At 35.4% G+C, this 27,433-nt stretch overlaps 1 protein-coding gene across 1 annotated transcript; it reads left to right on the top strand.

Annotated features, from left to right (window-relative positions):
- The first annotated feature begins 1,630 nt into the window (after positions 1-1,630).
- LOC128536363 (utrophin-like) lies at positions 1,631-27,433 on the top strand. The gene is made up of 17 exons (XM_053510587.1): positions 1,631-2,090; positions 6,610-6,740; positions 7,089-7,245; positions 8,485-8,605; positions 10,250-10,491; positions 10,596-10,736; positions 11,861-11,939; positions 13,714-13,774; positions 13,927-13,988; positions 14,187-14,261; positions 14,846-15,047; positions 15,141-15,226; positions 15,755-15,912; positions 17,395-17,561; positions 17,683-17,794; positions 19,854-19,978; positions 24,574-27,433. The coding sequence occupies exons 1-17, from the start codon at positions 1,947-1,949 to the stop codon at positions 24,737-24,739; spliced, it is 2,229 nt and encodes a 742-aa protein (XP_053366562.1). The 5' UTR covers positions 1,631-1,946; the 3' UTR covers positions 24,740-27,433.

Genomic DNA, 27,433 nt, shown 5'->3' with positions numbered 1-27,433 from the left:
CAGTCTCCTAGGATAGGCTCCAGGCCCTTCGTGACCCTAAATACTGGATTAAGAAGTAGTGATGATAGTAGAGTGTTTGTGAATCTTACATTATAGCACACTGAATTTTTTTTTTCCACATATCCCAGTTATGAAGCTAGGGTCAGAGTGTGGGATCAGCCAGGATACAAAACCCCACAGGCATATACTGTAGGGTTAAGGATCATGTTTAAGCTTAACAGTGCTGGGGTTTGAGCCCTCAATCTGGAACCCAGAGCCATAACTGTTTGAGCCACAACATAAATGTAGTGTGCAGATGCATCTTGTGCAACAAGTTGTCTGTTGAAAATTTTGCAAACTCTGTTCCTCTTAAAATGGATTAACGGAACTAAAAATTGCCCTGCAATTAGCCCAGAGACATAAATCACCAAGAGAGTTTTGTGTCTACACCATTTTAATACACTTTAACTTATCAAACCTTGTGTTAAGATAATATGGCGAAAATATCAAGTGTCCCTTTATAGTATGACACCCCTTTATTTTAGCTCTGTGGTTTACAGAATTAATGGTGTTAGGACCATGTCACACACACACACACACACACACATAGATTTTATGGCCCTAGATGTCTATGGTTTGATAGCAGCCCATGCTGGCGTGTGGGCAGGCACTGGATCATCACTCAGCTGCTATGTGAGATGGATTCAAGCACTATTCCTTATAAAACGCTGAGCTTGAGAAAAAGTATTGCCAAATAATGTTTTACATTTAGACAACAGCTGCATGCTGCCTCAAAGTAGCTCTTGACCAGTGAAGCCATAATGCTGCAATGGCTGTTAGATTATGAGAGCTAAATATTGACTGGGATAGTCATTTTCACATTTTATTTCACAGGTTTTCGGGACCTATAGCCATTTCGGTTGTCAGAGACCAGACCAGTTACCTTATTGGGTTTCCTTAAGGGTATATTTAGTTTTACAGGCTGATGTTTTTTCTTGCTGTTGTTTATTGTTTACAGGATTGTACAAAATAAAAATTATATATATATATATATATATATATATATATATATATATATATATATATATATATAAAATGAATGCTTTACATACTTTATGATGATTCTTAAATTTTTTGCTGAATTTTGGAAGACAATTCATGCCTTCTACTGCCACTAGGTGTCAGGCTTCACATTAAACACAATGCTCAGTATTGATGGGCCTAATAAAAAAGAAGAGACAGTAAAGAATTTATTTACACCTGGGGTATAGTAATTTAATTACTTTTCTAAATCATGTTAGGAAAATGTTTACCAGTAATAATACAATTAACCAATAATAATGATTGGTTCTACATAAAGTTGATGCTTATATAAAAAGAAACCCTTTACTATTAAGTTAGGGGTGGCTGGAATCACACTGTAAGTTTCCTGTATACCTGTATACTGTGTACATAATTTTAAACTAATAAATAATTTAGCATCAGTATATTTGATTGCTGCATTCTTTTGATGTTTACGTGAACACATTGCGCAAGTACATAATTTATCCCATATTAACACCTAGACTAAATAACTTTGCAGTATGCCTCTCCTATGGGTTTATCACATGGGACTGGGTGTGTGATGTCGCTCACTATGTGCTCTCTTCACCCCTCCCTTCGCCGTCTTCTTCATATCCTCAAGCAGGAAGGATGCTTCTAAAGCTGCTGCTCTGTGAGACACCATGTCTTTTCAGGACACACTTGTAAATCTTCTGTATTACATTATTTGTAACCAGTAAGTGTCCATGCCAGAAGACACTTTGTTTTTGAGCTGGAATCCTTTGTCCACTGCTCTTGGATTAAACCCCTTTACGTCTCCAGAGGACTACTGTATATAAAACCATGGAAGTATACTAGTGCAGAAATTTTGAGAGTTAAATGGTCATTGCACATTGGGAGAGAACAGGTGGCTATTGTCCCAAAAGATGAAAATCCTACGGAGCTTCCGGAGGAAAAGCAGCTGGAGAATAATGGCTATAGTGAGATCCTCACTCCAGAAAGTGATTCTCTTTCTGCACAGAGCTCAAACCATGACTTTTACATCACCAAGATATCAGAAACTCTGCAAGGTACAGTGAGTAAATTATATTTGTCTTCGCTGACTTTATTTTTTGGGAATGAATGTTAAGAGATTAATTACACAAATTTACAAGAAAATGTAAAGGCAGAGGGGGAAATAAATTATATTTTGATAATTCAGGTGTCCTTTAAAATATTTTTTCTAAAAATGTATAAGGAAAAATGATTTTTATTCAGGTAGACAGTTTAAGTACTTGTCAATAAAAAATCTAAATAAATTCAAAAAGGTCTTTCTCCTCTGTTCCATGTTTTGTGCAGAGTTCATTTTTTGAAACATTCTAATAAAGTTACCCTGGTTTACAGTATGGTTACATTTGGAGAAGTGGAGCTAGACAGTCATTCGCAGAAAGTCAGCCACAAGACAAGTTAGATATGCATAAGATAGTATAAAAATATCACTTTATCTTATTAACTGTGACATGACCTAGTCTCATTTCAACACTACTGAAGTTATTATGCAAGTAACAGTTTCATTTTGATTGAATTTAGAGAGAAACCATAATGATAGGGTAATTCTTATAAGTCTGTTTAAGCTCCATTTTGCAATTGTAATTTGGGAATATATATGATTTTAGAGGTAAATTTATGTATACTGTAGATATTTACCATTTCCATCTATTATTCATGCTGAATGATGAATTGTAGTGAATCTGTTTTAGGTATAAGCTTTTCTGAATAAATGGATATAAATAAAGAAACATGTCTAAAAATATCAGTTAATGCCATGCATTAAAAAGCTACTGTATAAGCATAATTTATATAAATAACTATAAATACGATTCTATTCAGGCTGCGTAGGCTGCATTGTGTCTAAAATGTAAATTTCTCTGACTTTCTATATTATTACACCAGCATTCTTGTTACTGGCTATTATGGTCTATGATAGTGTGTAACTGAGCAGCCTTGTTTGTTAGCAGAAAATGCCAAGTTTTATCATGTTAGTAATGTGAGCCACATGTTTTTATAACCATCAGATCAAACCTTTATAATCTTCACCTTCAGCGTCTATGAGATCCAGTACTAATATTACTGTTATGATTTCATTATTGCCACAAAATGAACACATAAGTTAAAATCTTGTTCTATTACAAACTGGACAATTAATGAAAAACTCTAAAGTCTAGAGGAATTTTAGAGGAATTATAAATTTTTAGAATTATATCTAGGTGGCACGGTGGTGTAGTGGTTAGTACTGTCGCCTTACACCTCCAGGGTCTGGGTTTGATTACCGGCCAGGCTCGATTCTTGTCTCTGTGTGCATGGAGTTTGCATGTTCTCCCTGTGCTTAGTGGGTTTCTTCGGGTACGTCAGTTTCCTCCCACAGTCCAAAGACATGTAGGTTAGGTTGATTGGCGCTCCCAAATTGCCCGTAGTGAGTGTGTATATATGTGTGTGCCCTGTTATGGATTGGCACCCTGTCCAGGATGTACCCTGCCTCATGATCTAAATCTCCTGGGCTTCAGGTTCCCACAACCCTGAATACAGGATAAAGCGGTATAGAAGATGAATGAGTGAGTGAATTAGCCTGGACTTTTCATGCAATAATCAATTAGTGAAAAATTTGTTTGGGTAGCTTTATGAATTTAAATAAAAAGTATATTTAGGGAACATTCATTTCACAAGAACACCAGTCTAACTGCACATTCCGGTAGCTGTTTAATTAGCCAATCATGTGGAAGCAGAGCAATGCAAAAGCTTCAGGTAATGTTTACATCAAAATTCAGAATGAAGAAAAGGTGTGATCTTTGTGACATGTGACTTTTTTTATCAAAGTTTTTTTATTTATTTTCAAACTTTACAGAAAAAAACACAACAAAAGAGAACACAAAACCAAACCCCCCATCCCCCCCAACACCAGACAAACACAAGAATGCCATAACAATCAGATGTCCATAAAAAATTTAAATAAAATAATAATAAGTAATCTTCACACACACTTCCTTTATGGTACTATATTATCTGCTTCATGCCCTCAGCAAAAGTTAAGAAAGGCTGTCAAATACTATAAAATGTGCCAGTAGACCCTCTAACTAAGACAGTTCATCACCTCCCTTATCCAGTGGCTAAATGTTGGTGGATCAGGATCTTTCCATTTAGTCAAGATTAATCTCCTAGCCAAAAGGGAACAGAAGGCCAATATTTTAATTTCCCTTTGGTTAAAACTGGTATTTTCTGAAGGCACACCAAACAATGCAACAAATGGAGTTGTCTCTACTATCTCTCCAAATACTCCAGAAAAAGTCAAAAATATTGGTCCAGAACATGTAGAGTCTTGGACAAGTCCAGAACATATGCAGCAGAGTTGCAGGAGCCTGTCTGCATCTGTCACACGTGGTGTCTATATCAGTTTTAATCTTAGAGAGTCTGACTTTTGACCAATGTAGACGATGCACAATCTTAAATTGTATTACAGCATGTCTAAGGCAAATGGATGATGTGAAAATTCCCTGTATTATTTTGTGCCAGATTTCCACTGAAATTGTCTCATCTAAATCTGTCTCCCATTTATTTCTAAGAAAGTCTAAGGGTGTTAAATCATACATGTTGAGTATTTCATAAATCCTGCGTATAGTTTGTTTTTAAACTGATTTACATTCAAATATTGAATCTAATAAAGAAAGTGGAGGGCATGATGGGAAATTATTAGAATTCAATGCCACAAAGTTCCGAAGCTGCAAGCACCTATAAAAATGTGATTTGGGAATGTCGTATTTCTGTACCAACTGTTCGAAGGATGCAAAATTTCCATCAATATAGAGTTCAGACAATGAGACCAAACCCTTTCTAGCCCAAACTTTAAAGGCATCATCCATCGTAGACGGAACAAACATGTAATTTTTAGCAATTGGGGCAGCCTGTGGTAACTCCTTAAGGGAAAACGATAGTCTGAATTGATTCTAGACTTTAACTGAATGTATAACAACTGGATTAGAGGTCAAACTAGAGCCATCCCTCCTTTTGCACGAGGTCTCTGCAGTATACTTCTTTGAATTCTTGGTGTTTTTTTGTTCCAAATAAAGGTTGAAATCTGATTATTTAATTTGGAGAATAAAGATTTTGTTAAAAATAACGGAAGGCACTGAAAAATATACAAAAACTTGGGCAATACATTCATTTTTATTGTATTAATTCTTCCACCCAATGAAAGATGGAGGTGGTCCCAACGCTCAAGATCCTGTTTTAGATTGGATAAGAGAGGTGGATAATTGGCATCCGAACAAGTCTTTATGATCATGCGTAACTCAAATCCCAAAGTATTTAAATTTTTTAGGGCTAATTTTAAAGGGAATTGAGCTTAAAGATAAGTGACATGTGACTTTGATCATGGCATGGTTACTGGTATCAAAATAACTGTTTTAAGTATTTGAGAAACTGCTAACCTTTGGGGAATTTTACACACTTTTGGTCTCAGAATACTCAGAATGGTGTAGAAAACAAAAAAACATTTGCATATATATACATTTATATATATATAAACTTCACCTGACCAGTTTGTGTGAGTTTGTGCCCATGACCTCATATTCCTGTTCTTGGCTGACAGGTCTTCTGCTGCTGAAGCTCACCCACTTCAATGTTTTGTGCATGCTGAGTTACTTTTCTTCTCAGCACAGTTATGGAGAGTAATCATATGAGTTACTATATCCTTCCTGGTAGCTCAAAGCAATCTGGTGTTAATTTGTGTCTGTGCCATTTTTAATAAACTTTAGAAAAATTTTATGTGAAATTTACAAGAGATCAGCAGTTTCTAAAATTTAACCCAGCTATCATCTGTGCCAACATCCATGGCACTGAAAAAAGTAACATGTAAGATCATATTTTTTCTTCATTCTAATGTTTGATGTGAAAAATAACTGAATTTCTTGACCTGTATCTATTTTTCATTTTATTTGTTTGTTTGCTTGCACTCGAAAGCTTACACATGATTGGTTGATTGAATAACTACATGAATGTGCAGTTATGCAGGTGTCCCTAATAAAGTATCATTTCATATCATTCATATAATTTTTTGTATAAGCCTATGTAAACAGTAAGAGAAAGAACAAATAAACGAGGCACATTAATAGGTCCGCTGACAGGTTAGATACAGTTAGTGTTTATTTATTCTAAAGGAAAAAAAAAGAATTTGTTATTGCTGTTTTGATTTATGTTGTGCACTACAAAATGAAGATCGAATATTTCAGTAGTTTTATTACCATTGCACATCTTAGTTCAATATTTTGATAGATTAATTACTACTGCTTTACTTGCATAAACAACAGGTTTAGTAATAAATTGAAGAAGATATTTGCAATATTTCCAGTTGCGTAAGTTAATAATTATAATAAAAAGTAATATGATGCCGTTTTAAAAGTATCTGATTTTTTTATAGACAAGCTAGTGTGCCATTTATTAAGTGAGAATGAGCACACTAAGTGTACATAATTGATGAAGTACATAACATTTGGTTTGTTTTAATTAATTAAAATGTATTTTTTGCTTGTTCTTGTTTCTGTTATTACCTCTTCCCAGGATATTCAGACAGAGATCAATGCAAAATGTGTTTCCTCCACAAGAAGGTCCAGTGACCTGTCAGGGGGTTTCACAAGAATGAGCCCTGTTGAAAATATCCACATTCATGATTATTCTATCTCTCCTAACAGGTACTCTGCATGCAAACATGCCCAACGCCCAATCCCATTCATAACCAGTCTTATTTAAGAGAAGTCACAAAGTATTGCATACATACTGAAGACTGCATACAATATCATAAATGCATTGAAAGAAGGGCTTGCCACTGATTATATGTCATGTTTTACTGTATACCAAAATATTAATGAAACGTATATGCATATAATATAAAAAATAGTTTCAAACTATTTGTTTCAATAACTTAAAATATATACTGTAATTTACTGAAATACTGAAATTATTACTGTAGTTTTAAAACTATGGCAGATTTCTCACTGCAGATAACATCAGTGTTACAGGATTCTGCTGTGTTCTTACAGGGACTGTGTAGAGCTTCACAGTGAGAATGACGCAGGTCTGGTGACTCTCCTGGAAGATGTTTGGTTTTGTACAAGACTAGAAGTCGAAGAACTGATCAGGGAAAGCACCACTGGAGATGATATTAATAAATTACATCAACAACAAGACTACAATATGGTCAGTTATAGGAGAAGTCCATGAACAGGACTAGATACCTGATCTACACTTCATCATGTGACAGATTAGAGCAGTATTTTAATGGGGAAAAAAGGGCTTTTTTGACGGATTAATTGATTAGGTGTTAACAATGTTAGTAAAATGCGACTCTATACGTACCACTGCATTCGTTTTTATTATTTTTATATTATGCAGACAATATATTTCCCAAGAAACACAATCAGCCCAACATTCTAGTTCAGGTATTTCTCCTTTTATTCACTTCCTAAACATTGCTTATGTATCTATTTATGTATGTATGTACGCTTAGACATAAAGTACTGTGCAAAAGTCTTGAGATACCCCTCATTTATTCATATTTTGCTTCCAGAGAGACAGACTTTCTTGAATTTTTAATGTAGTCTTGAAGAATAGATCTCCAGGCTTCATGAAGGACTTTTATGCCTCTCCTTTTTTGGAAAGTTTTTTGCTCTCATTCTCAGTCCAGATCCTGTACCTGACCAGTTTCCAAATGTCTTTTGTTTGTTAATCAGTTACCCATGAATCATTCAACAGTAAAAACCATCCAACCTGTAGAGTAACAAAAATGAACCAGTGAGAAACAGGTGTAGATGATGACAAATGATCAGGTCAGTGATTAGTATACTTGTGATGCTGAATGTTGTGTGGCTGCAAAAGAAAAAGAAGAGAGTGGAAATGAGGTTGCTGCTGACATTATCACAAACAACCAATGATTTAAATTTATCCTTAGGTCCTTTGCAGTCTGGCATATGCAAAACATGTGTTACCATTTCTTTTATTTTATCTACATCATTTGATTTAATTTAATATAAAAAAAAACTGAGGACTGGGTCAAGAATTTTGCTCAGTACGGTATCTACAGTATGTATGTATGTATGTTAGTATACATACTGTACCTGCATCAGACTGGCTTTATCAGTCTCCTGGCTTTATCAGTAGAGAACACACAGGAATGATACACATTTGTGTATCATTGTAATATAGACCTTTGTTTTTTGCATTTTAACTTTTTATTTCAAAAGTTATATTTATTTTTCTCTTTATTTTTAACACCCTGAGGAGAAAAGCAGCTTTATGAATTAATAAAGCAGTTCTATTTGTATTGACCTTTTAGAAATGTCAAGGAAAGCTTTGCGGATTAGAAATATATTATATGTGAGCTTTATCTGCTCACATGAAGCACTTCTTGTGTAACACAGTGCATAATGTATCATTTAGGCTCTGCAGAGACAGCTCATCAGCCGAAGGTCAGATCCCGAGTCTCCTATGAAGCAGGTGTGTCTCTTGCCTCTGCAGCATGTGGATCCTATGAGTGAAAGCGATGTGAAAGAAGCAGCAGGTACGAATTCCTTCTTATCATCCCATTAATCTTTCTCTCTATCATTAAAACACTCACCTTAATGAGTTAGCAACTGTAAAACATGCATTAAAGTTTTCAAACTGATGTAAGTTATCCAATGTAACATGTCTGACATCATTATTACTTTCAGCAGATCCTTTTTCTTGTACCACTTTGTCCTTTTCCAAAGTAACCTCTTATTATAAATTAAAGGCATTGCTATCACTTGATTTTGAACATAGTTTTGACTAAGTGCAGACAGTAAAGCTCAAAGGCAGAATGAGAAAAGCGACAGGTGTAAGTCTGATCTGGGTTTATAACATCTTCTAAAAGAGGAGAGATAATTGTACAAACTGCACCCACTCACAGGATCATGTGGCGTCTGGATGTCCCTACAAAAATGCCGCAGGACTGAAAAATTCATTGGGCACTGTCTTTAGGGAGATCAGATAATAATATCATAGAGCTGAGATTTATGTGTTCCAATTTCCGATGGAAAATCGCAGAGATTATTAAGGAGGTAATCCATTAGTACAAATGAGAAAAAACTTAAAAAGACAAAAAGGGGAGCTCTGATAAAAGTTGGGGAAAAAAGTTGGTGTTTCCTACTTTGACCATTTGGACATATACCATAAATGATTATTATATCCACTCGCTGTCCATGTTAATGGAAATACCCAAATACAGTACCTGCAGATTCATGCAGTTATTCAATTTGTCAATATTAAGGCAGCAGTGCCAGGTAAAAGATTATGCAGATACAAGACAAAAGCTTCAAACATAAGTATGAAAAAAGTATGACCTTTATGATTGTGGACTGATTTTAATATTTCAGAACACTCTGATCGTCTAGGATTTTTACAAAGAAAAGTTGCTAGACTTTGGAGAGAATGATGAAAAAAAAAACACTGAGTGAGCAATAGCTTTGTGGATGATAATACTTTGTTGATGAGAGAACTCAGGGGAAAGTGCTTCAAGCAGCCAGGAAGGATATAGTACAATAATGTTTATAATCAAATAGTCTTTACAACCAGAGTGAGCAGAAAAACATCTTGACATGCATAAAACATTTGTGATTGGAACAGCAGAAGAACACATCAGGTCCCACTCCTGTCAGCCAAGAACAGCAACCTGAGGCAATTATGGCCATTGAAACTGAGATTTGAGATGCTTTTCTGCTCATCAGGGTTGTACAGAGTGCTTATTTGAGTTCATACTGTATAGTCTTCATGTCAGCTTAAACCTGGCAAATTTCACCTTTCTCATCGACAAGGCTGTTGTTTTCAGGTTTTTCTTTACACTTTACTGTATGTGTAAACTCTACAGACGTCACAGTAAAAATCCTACAAGATCGGCAGTTTCTAAAATATGCAAACCATCAATCATACCACAGTAAAAGTGACAGAGATCAAACATTTTCCTCATTCTCATTTTGAATGTAAATATTAACTGAAGCTTTTTGCCTGTATTGCCTGTGCCCATAATTTGCATTATGCTTACAAAGCAGGTGTATAGGGGTTCCTGAATAAGAAAACAGTGAGTGTATATTATTATAAGCTTTTTATTTATGTTTTTTTTAATAATATGATTGTAGGTTGTACTTCATATATTCTCTTAATTCTATTTCTGTATTGATATATTCAGAGTCTGCCCTACAGGAGGGGAGCATGTGGCTCACTCAAGCTGCAGTCCAGCATCTCTCAGATAGGTTCTGTTTTAACACAGCCAGCTGGCAGCAGCAGGTCACCTGGGTGCTGAGAAAACTGCAGGACCTCCAGGATGACATGCATCAGCTAAACTTGGCAGAGAGGGAGAATAAATGGGAGGGATGGTGCTCAGAAGGACAAACGCTGGTCAGCTATATGCTGGACGGTTTGGATGAAAGCGTGAGTGAATGGCTTAGGGTAAAAAAAAAATTATAAAGGTATTAGGGTATTAGGGTAAATGTTATATTAAAACATGTATATTAAAATTGTGTTTATTTGTTTAGCAAAGTTTTGCTGAGGCTACAGCAGAACTGTACTCCAATCCAAAAGAAATCACTAGCTGTTTGGTTCTACATTCTGACATTCATCTGACTCCAATCTCATCGCCACTGCCTCATAGCTGTAAAAGACTGGACATTCCAGTGGTAAGTGTAATATCAGGGCTTCATCACTTTAATCTTAAATACCCTAGATGACCAAAAGTACATTGAAACCTGCCCATGAACCCATATTCCAAATCTGCATATACTGTATAGCAAGCTCTATAAGGGCAGGCCGCCGTCTCCAGCATCATCGCCCAACCTCACTAATATTCTTGTGACTGAATGTGCAAAACTCCCCAAATTTTGTGAAATGTCTTCCTAGTAGACTGGAGGTTACTATAGCAGCACAAAATGAGCACCAACGATGCCATTTTATTAGTTTTGGATGTCCAGCAATCACATACACTATGGGTTTGATGGTCAAAAGTGCACATACAGTACCATTGACTATAAACTGTAGCTATTACTAAAAAATATACGTTTAAGTAAAATGTCCCTGGAGGATCTATTATAAAATGTAATGTCTAAATTCAACATGAGCAACAGCAAATATTTGTCCAAAAAGTCATTTTTATCCATTTTAATCAAAATAGTTTTGAATAAAGAGACAAAAATGGTACCCAGCCATGCTTGTATGACTAACTGACCTCGTCACATTCATATTTTAATGATGGCAAACTTACAATACTATTGCACCATGCCACATTTTCTTTATTTGCAATAAGTGTCTTGCCACTTGATGAGTATGTGACTGTCATAATCTTTTGTGAATCTTCGGAGCAATGATATCGACTTTGGCTATCGATCTGGACTGCTGAAGGACACTGATAATTAAACATTTATCCCCAGGCATTTCCTACACTAATGTTTGCTGAAAAGATAAACAATCTATCCATTAAGAACGCAGGGTCAAAAGAAAACAAACCTATTTAAGTATTTTACCAACAGCTGGATGTCACTGATGTTGCAGTTCTGCAGAAGACAGGCCAAATGTGAATAAGTAAAATGTATGTTGCAGTAGGTGAAATATCTTCTGGTTTGCACAAACATATTCTCTAACCATGTAAAGACATAGTCAATATGATTCTCTTTTTTAGAATTTGGCATTTTGAAAATGATTTGTGAACAGTTTAAAAATTAGATTTTTTTTCCAGAAAGTCTTTTTCTCAGAATCAGAACATTAAAGCTTTTTCATAATTATGTCACTTTTAATCATATTTCTGCAGGCACCAGTGGTGAATCAGCTTAGGCAATTCCTAGATCCTCAAGTTGATAACAAACTGCTGGCTCAAGATTTCTTATCTGGTAAAGTTGTACAAAGAACACTGGAATCTCACTCTCTCTGATCTAATCCAAAGAATTAGTACAATTCTGAGTGGATTTGATTAATGCATTTTTTTCATATTGCATACAAATAAAGTTACAATAAAAAAAGGCTAATCTACCCCTAAACTCTTACATTAACATTAATATAATGTAACCTTTTTATTTTATATTGCTACGGTCTGGTTCATAAGTATTTGGACAATGACATTCTCCCCCACCCCCCACCCCCATTAGAAGTGGGATCACTTTCTAATTACATGGTCATTTCTGATCTTTTATTTCTTTCAACATTGTAAAGCAATGCTGAAGGTGTCCAAAATATGATGCAATAATCTCTTTTGAACAGTTGATTTTAAGATGTATCTGCTACTCATGATCTGTAAAGCCTTCATTATGGCTGTATTCCAAGCTGCTGTAAATTGGTGATTTTTAGTCTTGTTTGGTTTGATTTTTAGTAATTTTTGTTCTTGCCTTCCTGGAAAGGTCTTCATAAGAGCTAGTTTTATCATGGTGCTTGATGGGTTTTGCAAATACAGTTGTCAATATTGTTCTTGCAAGAACTATAGCAGAAGGGCTGACCCCCTTGTTCTAAAATAACCACTGACTTGTTGTTCTTCCATATGTTATTTTATAGTTTGAATTCCCCAGTAATCACTAAGCAAAAACAAAGAACTTTGCAAGTGATCCCAAACTTTTGAGTGGTAGTGTACAGTCTATTAAAATTAATTTTATGACTTAGATGCAAATTCCTTGCATGCAATGACAGCCTGAAGTCTGGAACCCTTGGGCATCATCAAATGCTGATTTTTCTCTCTTGAGCTGCTTTGTCAGGCCTTTAATGCAGCCACCCTCAGCTGCTTGTTTGCTGTCTTTCTTCCTTCGGTCGTTCTGCCTTTCTTGTCTTCAGTTAGTGAAAAGCAGGCTCAGTTTGATTGAGGTCTTTAAAAAGCTATTCCATTTCCATGTGTTGGGTTGCTTTTATGATACATTTGGATCATTACCCGTCTGTGCTGTCCTGTCATTTTGGAACATTTGACCGAATCTGAGCAGAAGGTCTATACACTTTGCAGATTCATCCTGCTTGTTCTAGCACCACTCCTTGATAGAATTCTTTTGCTTTGGCTAAAAGTTGTGAAGGTGTTTCTAATTACCAAGAAAATAATTCTGTAATCATCCAGATCTTATGGTGTTGCTGAGCTTGCCAGTTTATTCCTAATTTTGAGAATGTAGCAAATTGGGCACTTCTAAAAGTCCTGCTGTCTCACTGATAGGTCTGGTTTGTTTTTCCATCCAAATAATAGCCACCTTCACTTACATTAATAACTTATTGGACTGCATATAAAGAATTCCCATGAATAGCTACAAAACACAAATTAAAATAAAAACAAAATAAATGCCTGTCCTTTCATCTCCTTTTTAATCTCACAACTGGCAAAAAAAAAAACATATTGAAAAATGGAGGGATTTTAAAAAAAGAAAACTTTAATTCTAAACCTAAATTCATAAACCTAAATGGTTGTTAAACCTCTTGATTTTAAGCTACAAACTTTAAATTTCAGTCACATCTTTATTAATTTGCTTGTTCAAGTAAATATTTATGGACCTGACTGTATAATACTCATACCCATACACTTTTCATTATTCTCCCAATGTTCAAATATATATCTGTTGCACAACCTTTGTACTTGCATCTTAGCACTGGTATATGAAAAATAAGGCATAAAATACTAAGTAGTTCATATCTCATCAACAGACTCTGTTCAGTACCCATGGCAGAGGGCGGTATTTCAAAACACTGTTCCTTATTATATCAAGTGAGTTTTGATTTGATGCTTTTCTAATTACAGTATAATGTATTTTTGGTTGTAGATTATATTCAACATGGAACAAAATCTCAGTAATGCAGTATGTTGACTTTGTTTTTGTTATTTCCTAATTGGATTTGTTAAAAATTGTGAACTCTCAGTCATGAAAAGCAAACTACATCTTGGGATCATCCCATGATGACTCAGCTATTTCAATCAATGAGTGAGTCATAAATCCCTCATCTGAGAATGCCATTAAATACATGACGTTTATTGATAAAAAAATATAAATACTTATATATTTAAGGCATTTTTGTTAGTTGCATGCCAGTTAATTTAAAACATTTTTAAAACACTATCTACATGTGGTATGTATGTTAAAGCTACCCTTTATAACAATGATCATTTAATTTTCCTGTAGCTGAGCTCCGGCACGTGCGATTTTCAGCCTACCGCACAGCTTTGAAGAGCCGGAGAGTTCAGAAAGCCTTGTGTTGTGAGTGTCTTCACAGTTTTTGAATCTACTGTACCTGCTTCTGATAATTTTATCTCAGTCTAATTACTGATGTAGATGAGCAGATTTCAGCATTTACATCATCTTTCACAAGCGTTTCAATTGAGCAAGAGCTTCCCATTCAAAACAATAGGCGGTCAAATGACCGCATTATAAGTAGGTGACACTGGCGCGGCGCTTCTAGTGTTAAAAAGCATTAGTCAGCACAGTCTTTTGTTCCAAATCTCACAATATCCATAAGATATTTGGAGCCACAGACAGCATTAGTTCAGCACTAAGCTGTGTAGAAATGTGTTCTGTCAAATGAGCTAGAAGGAAAATGTTAATGAACTGTACAATCAATTTGGTTGGAAAGTGTAATTGGTTGCAAATCTGATAATCACAAAGCTGTGTAATTCCCCCCCCCCCCATTCGTTTGAGTTTAAGAGCTTTTGTTGCATCCCAAGGGATGTGCTATGCTCTGCTGCTTTTTATTAAATTCGAATAAAATAAATTAAAAATGTGTCTATTGTTGTGAGAGGAATGAGCAGAAATGATGCAATAAATGAATATCAATCTATTTTTAGTGGACCGCCTGGAGTTGGCCGTGGCTCAGGGAGTCTTTGAACAACATCAGCTGGCTCATAATGAGCAAGTTTTGGAAGTTCCAGCTATCATTACCTGTCTATTGACAATGTACACTGAGCTTCAGCAGGTCTATCCAGAGCTCATTGATATCCCTCTGTGTGTGGATTTGTGTCTTAACTGGCTTTTAAATGTTTATGACAGGTACGTATGTATGAATGCTACAAAGAATATTTTACTGTGACTGTTAGGTCACCAACATTATTCCTTAAGACAATATTTAAAAATTTGTTTTAGGGGACGAAGTGGGAGAGTTCAAGTTCTGTCCATGAAGATTGGAATTCTTTCTCTTTCAAAAAGTCATCTTAAAGAGAAGTATAAATGTATGTATTTTTTTAAATATATGTTTTAGTATATTGTAAATGTTTTATTATATCTTAGAAAGACATTTACCTTCAAGCAATAATTAAATTTTTTAACATTAGTACTCACCATAATTCTGATCAGAATATTACAGGAATACTGGGAATAAGGTGGGAATACACCCCAGGTGGGATACATGTTCATCACGGGGAACAATCTGTACACACATTCACATACGCATTCATACCTAAGGACAATTTAACATACCCAGTCCCTTACCAGCAGCCTAATATATCTAATATATTTGTGGAGGTGGGAGGAAAACAGAGAACCTGAAGGAAACTTATACAGACACAGGGGAATCAGTAACCTAAGCTCAAAATCAAATTAGAAACAGTAGAACTATAAGTTACCATTACAACCCAATGTACCACCTCAATGTTTTCTCATATTTTGTTTTTAAGTTAATATCTTCATACCCAGCCATATCAGTTTGTGATTCTACCCAAATATCAGTCTCAGTCCTAATTTACTTTACCTCTTTATAGATCTGTTCAATCAGGTGGCCAGCTCTGCAGGAGTGTGTAACCCAAAACAGCTGGCACTGCTGCTACATACCACTATTCAGATCCCAAACCAGCTGGGTGAGGCTGCTGCTTTCGGAGAGAGTAATGTGGTACCAAGCGTCTACAGTTGCTTTCAGCATGTGAGTGCAAGACAAAGACAACCAGTCTACACAGTGAGAGTTTTGACCTGATTGTCTTGATAATTACAGACTATAATTTCACCTGTAATTAACCATCTCGAATCCTTGGGGTTCAAGGAGTTGCATGTGATTTGTAAGCACATATACTGCATCTGTCTTACAGTACTGTATATAATATATGGCCAAAAGTATATGGACAACAGTCTTTATGACTATCCCATTCTCTTTGCGACTTGGACATCCACTCCCTTTCCAACTACCGTATAGGGAGTATTATGGAGTAGTTCTGGTCTTTGCTCTACAATAACCTCCACTCTTTCGGGAAGTCTTTTTACAAGCTTGTATCTAAAATTAGTGACATAGTGATATCTATCTATCTATCAGCAAGATCTAGCATGGAGTAAGCATTCCATTTTATCCCAAAGATGTTTACTGGCCTTGAGGTCATGGCTGTAAATAGGTTTAGGTTTCCTATTCCCAGTTAAGAAAAATCATAATACAGAGACATCCAATGTCATACAGAATGTCCAGAAGCATACAAGCTATAAAGTTGTGTGCTTCTGACTTTGTGAGAAAAGATCAGAGAAGTTCCACATATGGAAGTGTTGGTCATGTGACCAAGAATATATGCCCACATACAGTATTATGTATTTCAGTATATATTATGCGTGTTCTCTTGACACATAAAAAAGTGCATAAATCTTTTAAACGCCACTTAAGTGGCACATCTGCAGTACCATAAAACCATTGTAGGTAAAATTTCAACAAATTAAACAGATATTCCTTATCTTTACTGACCTGCTCTAATTGATGTACAAAACTAGTTACAGGTCTGATGTCATAAGGAAAGATTACAACAAAAAAATAATACTCCGTTTAGCAGCCCAGATAAAAATCACACATTAACCTCCTGCTGATGAAGACGTTCAGGAACATTATACTCTCTTGTCAAAGTTGAATACGCCTGTGAAATGATAAATAGCTTTACATAAGGTCCTTGATTATTTTTGTGCATCATTTTTCTCATAACTTTTCTTCATTGCTGCAGTTGAATTGAGAGAGTTATTTTGGAAATAACACACACCATCTCTGGTGCCTGTTAAAAAGCTTAATTTTGAAACCTGATACACATACATCATTATGAGACACGACTCTGCTAACAGTATTTTTTTTTTTGTGGTTTAAATGTGAATAGTGCAAAATGTTCTCGGCAGCACAGTGGCACAGCAGGTAGCATTGCTCCCTCGCAGTTCTAGCGCCCCAAGTTCAATCCTAAGCTCAGGTTACTGTCCTGGGTGTAAATGAGTATGTGTCTGGTGCTCTGAGTGTCCCAGCCAGGGTGTATTCTCACTTTGTACCCAGGATTGGCACCAAATCAACCATTAACCAGACCAAGATAAATTGGTCACTGAAGAATGCATGAAAAATCTAATTCCCTTATTGTAAATTAATGAGTAACCAGGATGGGTTGATGTACTTCAGGTGGGCAATAAGGACACGGTTGAGCTGGAGCAGTTTGTGGAGTGGATGCATCTGGAGCCTCAGTCCATGGTGTGGCTGCCGGTGCTGCACAGATTGGCTGCAGCCGAGAATGCCAAGCACAAGGCCAAGTGTAACATCTGCAAAGAGTGTCCTATGGTGGGCTTTAGGTAAACTCATCAAACAAGATGTTTTTGTATACATCACTCTTTCATTATGTAGTTATAATAGTTACAAAAAAATATATACAACTTTTTTATGTGCGTGAATAAAAATATGCTTATTTCTCAGGTATCGCAGTCTGAAGCATTTTAACTATGATGTCTGTCAAAGGTGTTTCTTCACGGGAAGAACTACTAGAAGTCACAAATTAACCCATCCTATGGTGGAATACTGCACCCCCGTGAGCATCATGTCTTCTCATGCTTTTACTATGCTCATGCTTAAAAAGAGTGCATGCTTTTTTAATAATTACAAAAGTATTGTACATCATCTGAACTGAAACTTAAACAACTTTGTTCATTTAAAATCTGACAGCAATAGTACAACAAAGAGGAAAATCAATGAAGGAACTGATTCAAGAAAGAACTCATGGGGCTCTTTAATCTTTTTGTGCTTTTTTTTTTGAAAAAACAATTTCAGTGCTGTCTCATATAAAAATGTGTACAGTCTTTTGGACACAATACAGCTGTGGGTCAACCATAAACACAATCATGTACATGGTGGGTGAAATGTAACTAGGCATTAAAAAATTGGTAATAAAGTCTAAATTTCTAATGCAGATTTATTGAAACAAATTGTACATGTACTTTATTACATACAGTAGGAAAATAAAAGCAAATCTTAAAATTTTTATGTAGTCACCGGTGGCGTCAACCAGTTTCCTCAAACAGCCTGGGATCTGAAAGAAGTAATTTGGGATATTGCTAAGCACCTCCTAAATCCATGCCTGCAAGTCCTCCAGAGTGCCCCACATGAAAAAATTACATGGGAGTGAGATCTGGATTTCTTGTAAAATGCTGGTCTAACCACGCAAGCACAGTAAGAGTAACAGTAATGGGGTGGTGCACCATGGGGTGGTGCTCCAGTGATAGTACAAGTTCAATAGCTATTAAATATTGCCTAGTTAATTTTCACCCACCCTGTAGATTTTAATTTGAACTGGGGTGGAAGTATTAAAAAGTGAGAACCATGAGAGAAACATGTGGGATTCTTAAGCCAACACATTCTGCATCTCTATCTTTTATGTTGGTTCGCTCATGGTAGCACTTTACTTGTCTTATGCCTCCACTTGCATTTACATGGACCCCAAAATTCCACTAATATTTAGAGTCAGAATAAAAATGCATTTTTTAAGCAGAATGAGAAGGGTGGTGTAGACCTTTGATTATCACTTCAGTATTTAAATAGTAGCCATGTTAACACTTCATTACTGTACAGTTCTCTACATTTTGCATACCATTGTGTTACAATACCGGAGTGGTACATTATGTTCGGTAGTGTTTGAAGCAGTAATAAAAAGTATGTTTGATATGTAGGTAAATCTGAGGGTGAGTTCTTTTGTGTGAGCACTTTTTTCTCAAGTAGAAATGTTCAAGGTTCAAGGTTCAAGTAGGCTTTATTGTCACTTCAACCATATACAGTTGGTACTCAGTGAAGCGAAACAACGTTTCTCCAGGACCAAGGTGCTACATGCAACATAAATTTTACATAAAATAACAACATAAATTAACAAAAAACTAACTATCTACTGTAACCCAGAGACAACAGGCAACATAAAGTGCACGTGCAAATGTGCAAACGAGCAACAAAGTGACGGTGTGACAAACACAACATAACATAATGTTATGGACACATAATGTAAATAGAGAATGTCTACTTTTACTTTTTTTTGTTATATCTTACCTGGATATCTCTACTTTTACTCAAGTATAGGAATTGTGTACTTCGTCCACCACTGGATCTCTGGCTGGGGAAGAGGCACTGATCCCCCCCCCCCCTCCTTTTTCATATGTAGTAAAGCTTCTATCCAATTATATATGAGACTAAATTCTTATAACCAATCGTTGCGTAGAAAGTGGTGTTTATCTGAAAAGATGAGAAGCCAAAATGTTGTACGGCACATCTTATTACATCAGCGGGCATGTAAACAGTGAAGTTGGAATCTGTATTTGGAATGATTTAAATCAGTTTGAAGAAATACTGTCCATGTAAATGTAACATCTATCTGTTGATGTCGACAGTGCTGAAGCATGCTTTGGGGCAGTGGTGCTTTTGCCTGAGGAACAGTATTACTATACAGTATAAATGCGCTGTATAAAGTGTAAATTGACTAATCTGTAATATGTTTTCAGTAACTTCCTGTATATATTTTCTGTAGGGCATTACTATAAAGACTCGGATGCACAAACAGGTCATTTGGATTAAATGACCTTTTGTTCATGAGCTACAATCTGTTACAGACTACCTCTGGGGAAGATATGCGTGATTTCACCAGGGTGCTGAAAAACAAGTTCCGTCCTAAGAAGTATTTCAGTAAACACCCACGTCTTGGCTATCTGCCAGTCCACACCATCGATCAGGACATGTAAGTGTAAAGGATATCACCTTCTATTGTATTGAGCATGCCATACATTACAGATACCATCCTGTTATATAAACAAACAACGTCTGTTCATCCATTCACTTGTCTCCTGGCTGAAATCGTTCTTGTGCTGCCTAACCATTGTCTGATAAAGCAGTATGTTTAGTCCTTAATCCTGTTTCGTAGAGGTGATTTTGACATGAGTCATTTTTTTAACCAAGTTATTAACAATGTCATAAGCTTTATATATGCTGCTCAGCACATGATATATTATCAAATGTTAAATTAACCCTAATCGGTTCACATCAAGAAAACTAGTGTAGTGAAATCAGGAGGAAAATTAGAGGACTCATTATTCATAACATGTTTAACAGTGTGCGCTAATGGCAATACACCACCCCCTCTCAACATGCCTGCAAACTGGCCCGATTCTGCTTTTACAGTATCATCATTATCATGCATTTCTTTTACTTTGCATTCTTTTAATGTTCAATTAATATGTATATAATATTATGTAATATAATATACTATACTATAAGAGTCAGTCAAAAAAATGTATACACACTTCAGAAAAAGAAAAACTTGTATACGTAAATATTTAGAAACCAAATTTATCGCTAGATGTTTTATATATATATATATATATATATATATATATATATTATAAAATATATATAATATATATATATATATATATAAAATATTTAAAAAATATGATGTTATATGATAATAATACTACACTTCAAATAATACTGTTAATATTATATTAATATAATATACATTATACTATTTTTCTTTTCTTGTAGTGTGTGTACATTTTTGGCTGACTCTGTGTGTGTGTGTGTGTGTGTGTGTATGTGCGTGTGCGTGTGTGTATTTACCTATTTATTTATAATTTTTCCAGTTCCGGAGCCCTTGTTAGACACACAAAACATGACAGAAGCCCTGCTGCAACCATGTGATTGTTATTTGCTGTTGAGTCATTTCTCATGCTGACTTCCTGAACATTGCATAATGATGTTTCCTCCATCACTAGCTCAGTTGTCCTGCAGCTTATTCTATCTGCAAATCAATATGAACATGGATCTACACCCAGAGCTATCATTTTCCTCACATCATCTTGTAATCATGTGTAGTTTACAATTAAAAAACAAGCACTATGAATCAGATGCTAGAGAAGTATCAAATAGAAAATGTAGTAATTCCCAGTGCATTACACGAGTTTCATCAGTGTGTTGAAATAGTGCTGCACTAAACTGCACTGTCCAAATGCTCACATTACTGTCTGTATAAAAAACACCCTTTATGGTCTAGATTGTTACTGCATTAATTGTTAATCCTGTAATCATTAAGCTTTCTTAAGAAATTACAACTAAAACATAATAAATGTGTTAAGTAAAAACATAGAGCTCATTGGAGAAGGAGTTTTCTTATCCACTGTCTGATAACACTTTCACTTTTATATATCCGTTATCTATACCCTTTATCCTGCGTAGGGGCATGAAGTGGACGGAGGTGAGGTACAAGGCGGCGAGGTACACCCTGGATGGGACGCCAACCCATTACAAGGCACTAGCTGACTCACACTCACACTCCCAATCATACATACAGTAGAGGTAATTTGTAAATGTCATTAAGCCTATACAGAATATCTTTAAGCTGTAGCAGAAAACTGGAGTACATGCAGGAAACCCACCAAGCATCAGGAGAACATGCAAACTTCACACACAGACCAGACGTAAGATCCCATCTCCCAACCCTGGGGGTGACAGTAATAACCACTAAGCCATTGTGTCACTCACTTACACTTTTTATTTACTTGAAATCACACATTGTGAGCACTAAAACTTTTTTCAGCAGGAAGGCTGTGACTCATTCCTCGTTGATTCTGCACATGGTTAATAACATGCCAGTCTGGTGCTCACTGTGGCTCCGCGGCATGCAAACTGCATCACTAATGTGCCAGTGACACATGATGAAATCTCCATGCTTTCTCTCTACAATATCTTGCAGAATATCTACTCAATTGGGAAAATATACCACAGTCATTCTTTAGAACTGAGACAAAACAGATTTATAATAAAAAAACAAAAAACTTTATTATTTCTAACAACTTAATATATATTGTTGAATAATGAGGTGTGGGTTATCAACCCCGTTTTAAACAACCTCCCAGTTGTACCATTTTTTTACAAATACAAATGACAACCTTTTCTTTACATTACAGGATGATTTGTCAGCACCGTCAAAAAAAAAAAAGATATATTTCAATTATGTTTATTTCCTTAAAAATTGGATCGTTTTTATCCAATATTCAAGTATTTTTGAGGCTGTTATATAATTATTTTAAAATTCAAAGTAGCACCTTTTTTTTACTATAATAGCATATAATTAGAATTAAAACAGGCTTCCTCTAAGTCATTATGAAAAAATCCATCCTTGCTCTTTACCTAAAAACAGTAGTAATCATACCAATAAAATGTTTCTTAATGTTAATAAATGTGATATCTACTTAGAAATACACTATTGTGGGAACGATTTACGGAAAAAGTGAATGCATAAACAACAAAGTTTCCTACCTGACAGTCTTGACATCTACTGTATATATACATGGGCAGCAGACGGGGGGGCGAGGGGGGTTATGGCCAGTGAGCGGTGGTGTTTGCACATGCGATTATCAGCTTTTATGTCATGCTATGGGAGTGTCACAGGTGTACACCTCAGGCACTGTAACGGTAGACAGCATCATCATCAACTTTTACATCATACTGTGATAGTATAACAAGCATGCTCTCACTGAATGTAACAGTATGCAGCGTTATCCTCTGCAAAAACGTCAGGAATCAGACTGCATAGGCTCTTTAATTACGCATACGACAGGCAGATGGAAGGCCTACCAAAACATTGGAGCGGCAGCAAGTTGACGGCACTTCATTCACAGGTGATGGTAGCACACAGGTGTCAGAATCTGCACACAGGTGGAGCCATGAGTAACATCTAGTAAGTTATAAGAGAAGAAAAATATCAAAGGTTTTACAGAAACAAACCTATTAAATTTTATTGTAAATATTTATGCAGCATTAAACACTTTGGAATGAATCTTCAAAAACATTTTTAATGTAAACAAGTTAAAACTCAAACTCTTTTCGAATCCAGCTTTCATGTTTTTAAAACCACTGAATTGTGATTTAGGCAGCATGGTGGCTTAGCGGTTTAGCACTGTCACCTCGCACCTTCAGGGTCCATGTTTAATTCCCGCCTCGGGTCTGTGTGCAGGGAGTTTGTATGTTCTCCCTGTGCTTGGTGGGTTTCCTCCGGGTACTCCAGTTTCCTCCCACAGTCCAAGGATATGCAGATTAAACTAACTGGCGTTCCCAAATTGCCTATGGTGTAAATGACCGTGTATGTGTGTGTGCTAAATCATGCATTAAACAAAGTTTAAAGTAATGAATTAGTAAAATAAATCCTATTTGGATGTATTTGTCAACAGTGTCAAACAAAAAGTTATCAGAATTCCCTGACTATGTTTACCATCATGATAGCATGACTTTTTTAATTATTTATAAATGTCTGATGGTTATCACAGAAACTCAGGAAATTCAGCAAATTAGAGTTAAGAAATGTAATGAATTACAATTTTTAACAGCTATTAATTAAGAAATATACACTTATTTTACTTAGTATGCAATAAGTGATTTTTTTTCCTACACACTACCGCTCAAAAGTTTGGGATCACTCGCAAATTTCCTTGTTTAGGTTTAGTGATTCATTTTCTAAATTCTACAACAATACTGAGGATTTTAAAACTGTGGACATATAGTTAGTTATGTACCAACAACAGTCTTTCTGGAATAGTTCTGGCAGAAACAGTATTGACAAGTGCATTTGCAAAACCCATCAAGCACCATGATGAATTTGGTTCTCATGAAGACCTTCCCAGGAAGGCAACACCAAAACTTACCTCTACTGCAGAAAAGTTCCTTTAGAGTTACCAGCCCAAAAAGCACAAATTAACAGCACAGGGGATTAACTGTTTAAAAGAGATTGTTACATATTTTGATGCCTTCAGCATGGCTTTACAATCTAGAAAGAAATAATAATAAGTAACGATCATGTAGTTAGAAAGTGATTCAAAACTTTTGAGCAGTAGTGTATTTGTTCTCAAGTTTAGTGTGGATACTGTAGGATTGAAAAAAACTGTTTTGTCATGCTAAATTGATTCAGCTTATAAAATTGATCATAATAAAAATATAAATTATTTCTGAATTTAATAGAAAAACACAATATTACGTATGTGCTGGACATCTTATGTCTAAGTTCTCAATAATTACTATACAACAATCATCTTTTTTTCTGTTATATTACATTACAAACAGTTAATCATTCAATAATCAAGATGTTCAATAATCTAAAACCATAGCCTGATTCAGGAGCATTAAATGCCAATCTACAAATCCCTTTCTTTTATAGCTTCCAGGCAGCAAGAGGATTTTCGATGGTGGCTGTTCGAATCAATAAATTGTAAATAAACTTGCCTTTGACCTTTGTTTTATAAAATGATAAAAAAAATAATAATTGATGTCTTTCTACCAATACAGAAATGAAGAATACACATACAGCCACATGTTCCATGAGTCCAGTCAGAGAACACCTTGTGTGCAGTTGGACAGTGGACATGAGGGATCAGGAACACACCAGACAAATGTTCAGGGAGCAGTGACAAGCAAGTACAACGTCACTGCATTTGTATGTGGCACCCTATGAGTGTAAACCAGTGTTATCATAGATCTGGCCCAGCATTGGGCCTCCTGTGATGTTTACGGTTTTGACTTTGAACTTAAGATAAACATTAGAACCTTTAAACAATTCCAAAATTGTTCAATTTGTTCAATTTTGGAATAAATATCTCTATAGCTGCTTTGTTCCAGATTAGTTCCTCTGTGACATTATCTGTGTTAAGGCTGCCTCTTTATGAACAGTGGGGGCCAAAAGTATTGAAACAAAAGTGAAATTCAATCTTTTAATTACATTCTCTTTTTTTTAAATAATGACTATCAAGATAATAAGAAAATATATTTTTAATACAACAATCAGTATTTATTATGAGGTCCTTTATTCTTTTAAACCTGCTGGGCCTGGCTGGGCACAGAGTCAAAAAGACGTCAACAATACCCTGGTGTCACTCGCACAAGCCATGCCTGCTTGATTGCTTCCTGAAGATCATGCACAGAAATGTGCCACAGAAATTTACTTGAAAATTCCCTGTTTTAGCCATTTTTGTGCAGAGGTAGATACACCAGCTTAAAAAAGTAAAGATCCTGCCACATATTTGTTCATGTATTACCTAAACCAGCTGATTCTTATTAGCACAAATCTTCAGCCAGATAGGTGAGAACTAATTAGGGACAAGACTGGTTTTGTGCACAAGGAGAAGTAATACGTTGTCTTAATACTTTTGGCAATCACTGTACATGAGATTAAACTTGTAATAATTCGTTTTACTCTTGTAGTAATGCAGTCTGTATTTATTGATTTAATTTGTTATAGTAATGCAGATTTCAGTGTTAGGGACTGGGACTTTACGCTGAATGTGATCCACAGTGAATATAGTTTTACTTTTAAACCATATTCTTTTTATCAAACTGACCAGACATTAGCGAGAATTCTCAGTCTGATGTTCATCATCACTCATAGCACATACTGTATCAGCATCAAAGATAAGAGGATTGGAAAAAAAATGCTCCAGGAGAAATATAAAGAGCAGAACCCAGAACGTAAATATTACAAGATGCTTTTTTCTGCGCTCTCAGCATGATTCCGCTTACTAAGAGCATGTTTGTGTTTGATACACAAATAACACAAACGCTGTTTACTTATTATATTAATCTGCACACTGGACCTGTTTATGAACGTCATGTATGAATTTCACATTTTACAACTCCAATACTTCTATGCTGCTTTTAATTAAAGTAAACATTTCTTTCTTTCATTTCACCATAATTACATTTTATCACTGAGCTCATTTATCATTGATGAGTCATATTCTTCTATGATTTGTTTATAAGCCTGTTTATAATTATACCCACTTGAGCGATTACTTAATTTTGTTTTCGCTTTGCCTGGTGACAGACTCTATCATTATACTATGAAATAGAAGTCCATTTATTTTGACATCTATTAAAATATTGAGTAAGCCTGTCTTAGTCTTGTACAGCCACCATCCAATGAAAAATCTAAAATTGAGAATATTTCATCCCTCTGTTTTAAATGGGGCATGATTTAGTATGTGGATTTTTACTTAAAAGCATTTAGTCTAAACTCCATGTCTGAATGTGCTGCCTTGAAATTTTATTGACACAAAATATTTAAACTGTTGATAAATAAATATATCAACTGTAATTTTAAATAAATAAAAAAAAAATCTGAAATTGTCAGGAAATCATGTTTATACATCAAAGTTTCCAACATCATTTACAGGTTAATGGGTTAGAATGACCAAAAAGCATTTTAAAGTTGGTCGAGTATTTACCCTGTAGCAATTTCACAGTCCATATTTATTAACTCACTCTGCATTGTCATTTGGAGGACACAATATCAGACTGAACAGGAAAGACTGTTTTTTATCAGTCAAAAGTGACAAATTGACTCATCTTAAGCAGTGGTATGACTCATCACAATCCTCATGTTTTTTTAAGGGAAATCCAATTGGGAAAAAGTATATTATGCAATTTTAAGCCAAGAAAACATTCAAACACACGATGCTCCAAAAACTAATTTAAGTGAGTCATATGAAACTGCAAGAGCTCACCGCACATCACCTATTTGGTCACTGTCCACTGGATTAATCAAGCTATTGCAGACTAGCTGTCTAAATATCATATTACCCCCGACATTGACAAATATGTATATAGGTTTTAAAGCTATATCCATAAGAGTGCCCTTTCAGAGAGAAGCTGATTTATTACAGCTGTGTACTGTCATTCAGAGTGAGAGATCATGACCTTTTCTCTGTTTATCTTTAAAATTAAATCTAATTTCTAAAGAATTTGCAGGCAAGCAGTTTTACTCAGAATTCAAGAGCCCCAGGGCAACCTGTGAAAATTCCAAGTCCATGCCGCATCAATTATGTCGGTTGAATTATGTAATATAATATAAATATAGGCACACTGCTCTTTCAAATTCTGCTCAAACCAATTTTGTGTATATGCAGCAGTTCAAAAGCCCACAGCTCTACATACATTACTGTGTCTCAGCTTTGTCATTGCTGATTTAACTCCTAAAGGCATTGTTAACTTGAGTGCTAGTTATATTAAGTATATAAATTAACTCCAGACTGCCATCTAGTGGTGATAAAAAATACTTTGTATTTTTTTTACTATGTATGCTTTTTTAGCCTTCATTAGGACATTAGGAAATGATTTAAAAACAAATAATTATATTAAAGTAAATTGAGGAATG

This window comes from Clarias gariepinus, chromosome 13, assembly GCF_024256425.1.
Source record: "Clarias gariepinus isolate MV-2021 ecotype Netherlands chromosome 13, CGAR_prim_01v2, whole genome shotgun sequence".
NCBI lineage: Eukaryota > Metazoa > Chordata > Actinopteri > Siluriformes > Clariidae > Clarias > Clarias gariepinus.
This window is presented reverse-complemented; position numbering and strand designations above follow the sequence as displayed.

Coding starts and splice junctions, on each gene's coding strand:
- LOC128536363 (XM_053510587.1), top strand. CDS start 1,947: ATGAAAATCCTACGGAGCTTCCGGAGGAAAAGCAGCTGGAGAATAATG. Junction 6,741..7,088: donor TATTCTATCTCTCCTAACAG/GTACTCTGCATG, acceptor GTGTTCTTACAG/GGACTGTGTAGAGCTTCACA. Junction 15,913..17,394: donor TCTACAGTTGCTTTCAGCAT/GTGAGTGCAAGA, acceptor GATGTACTTCAG/GTGGGCAATAAGGACACGGT.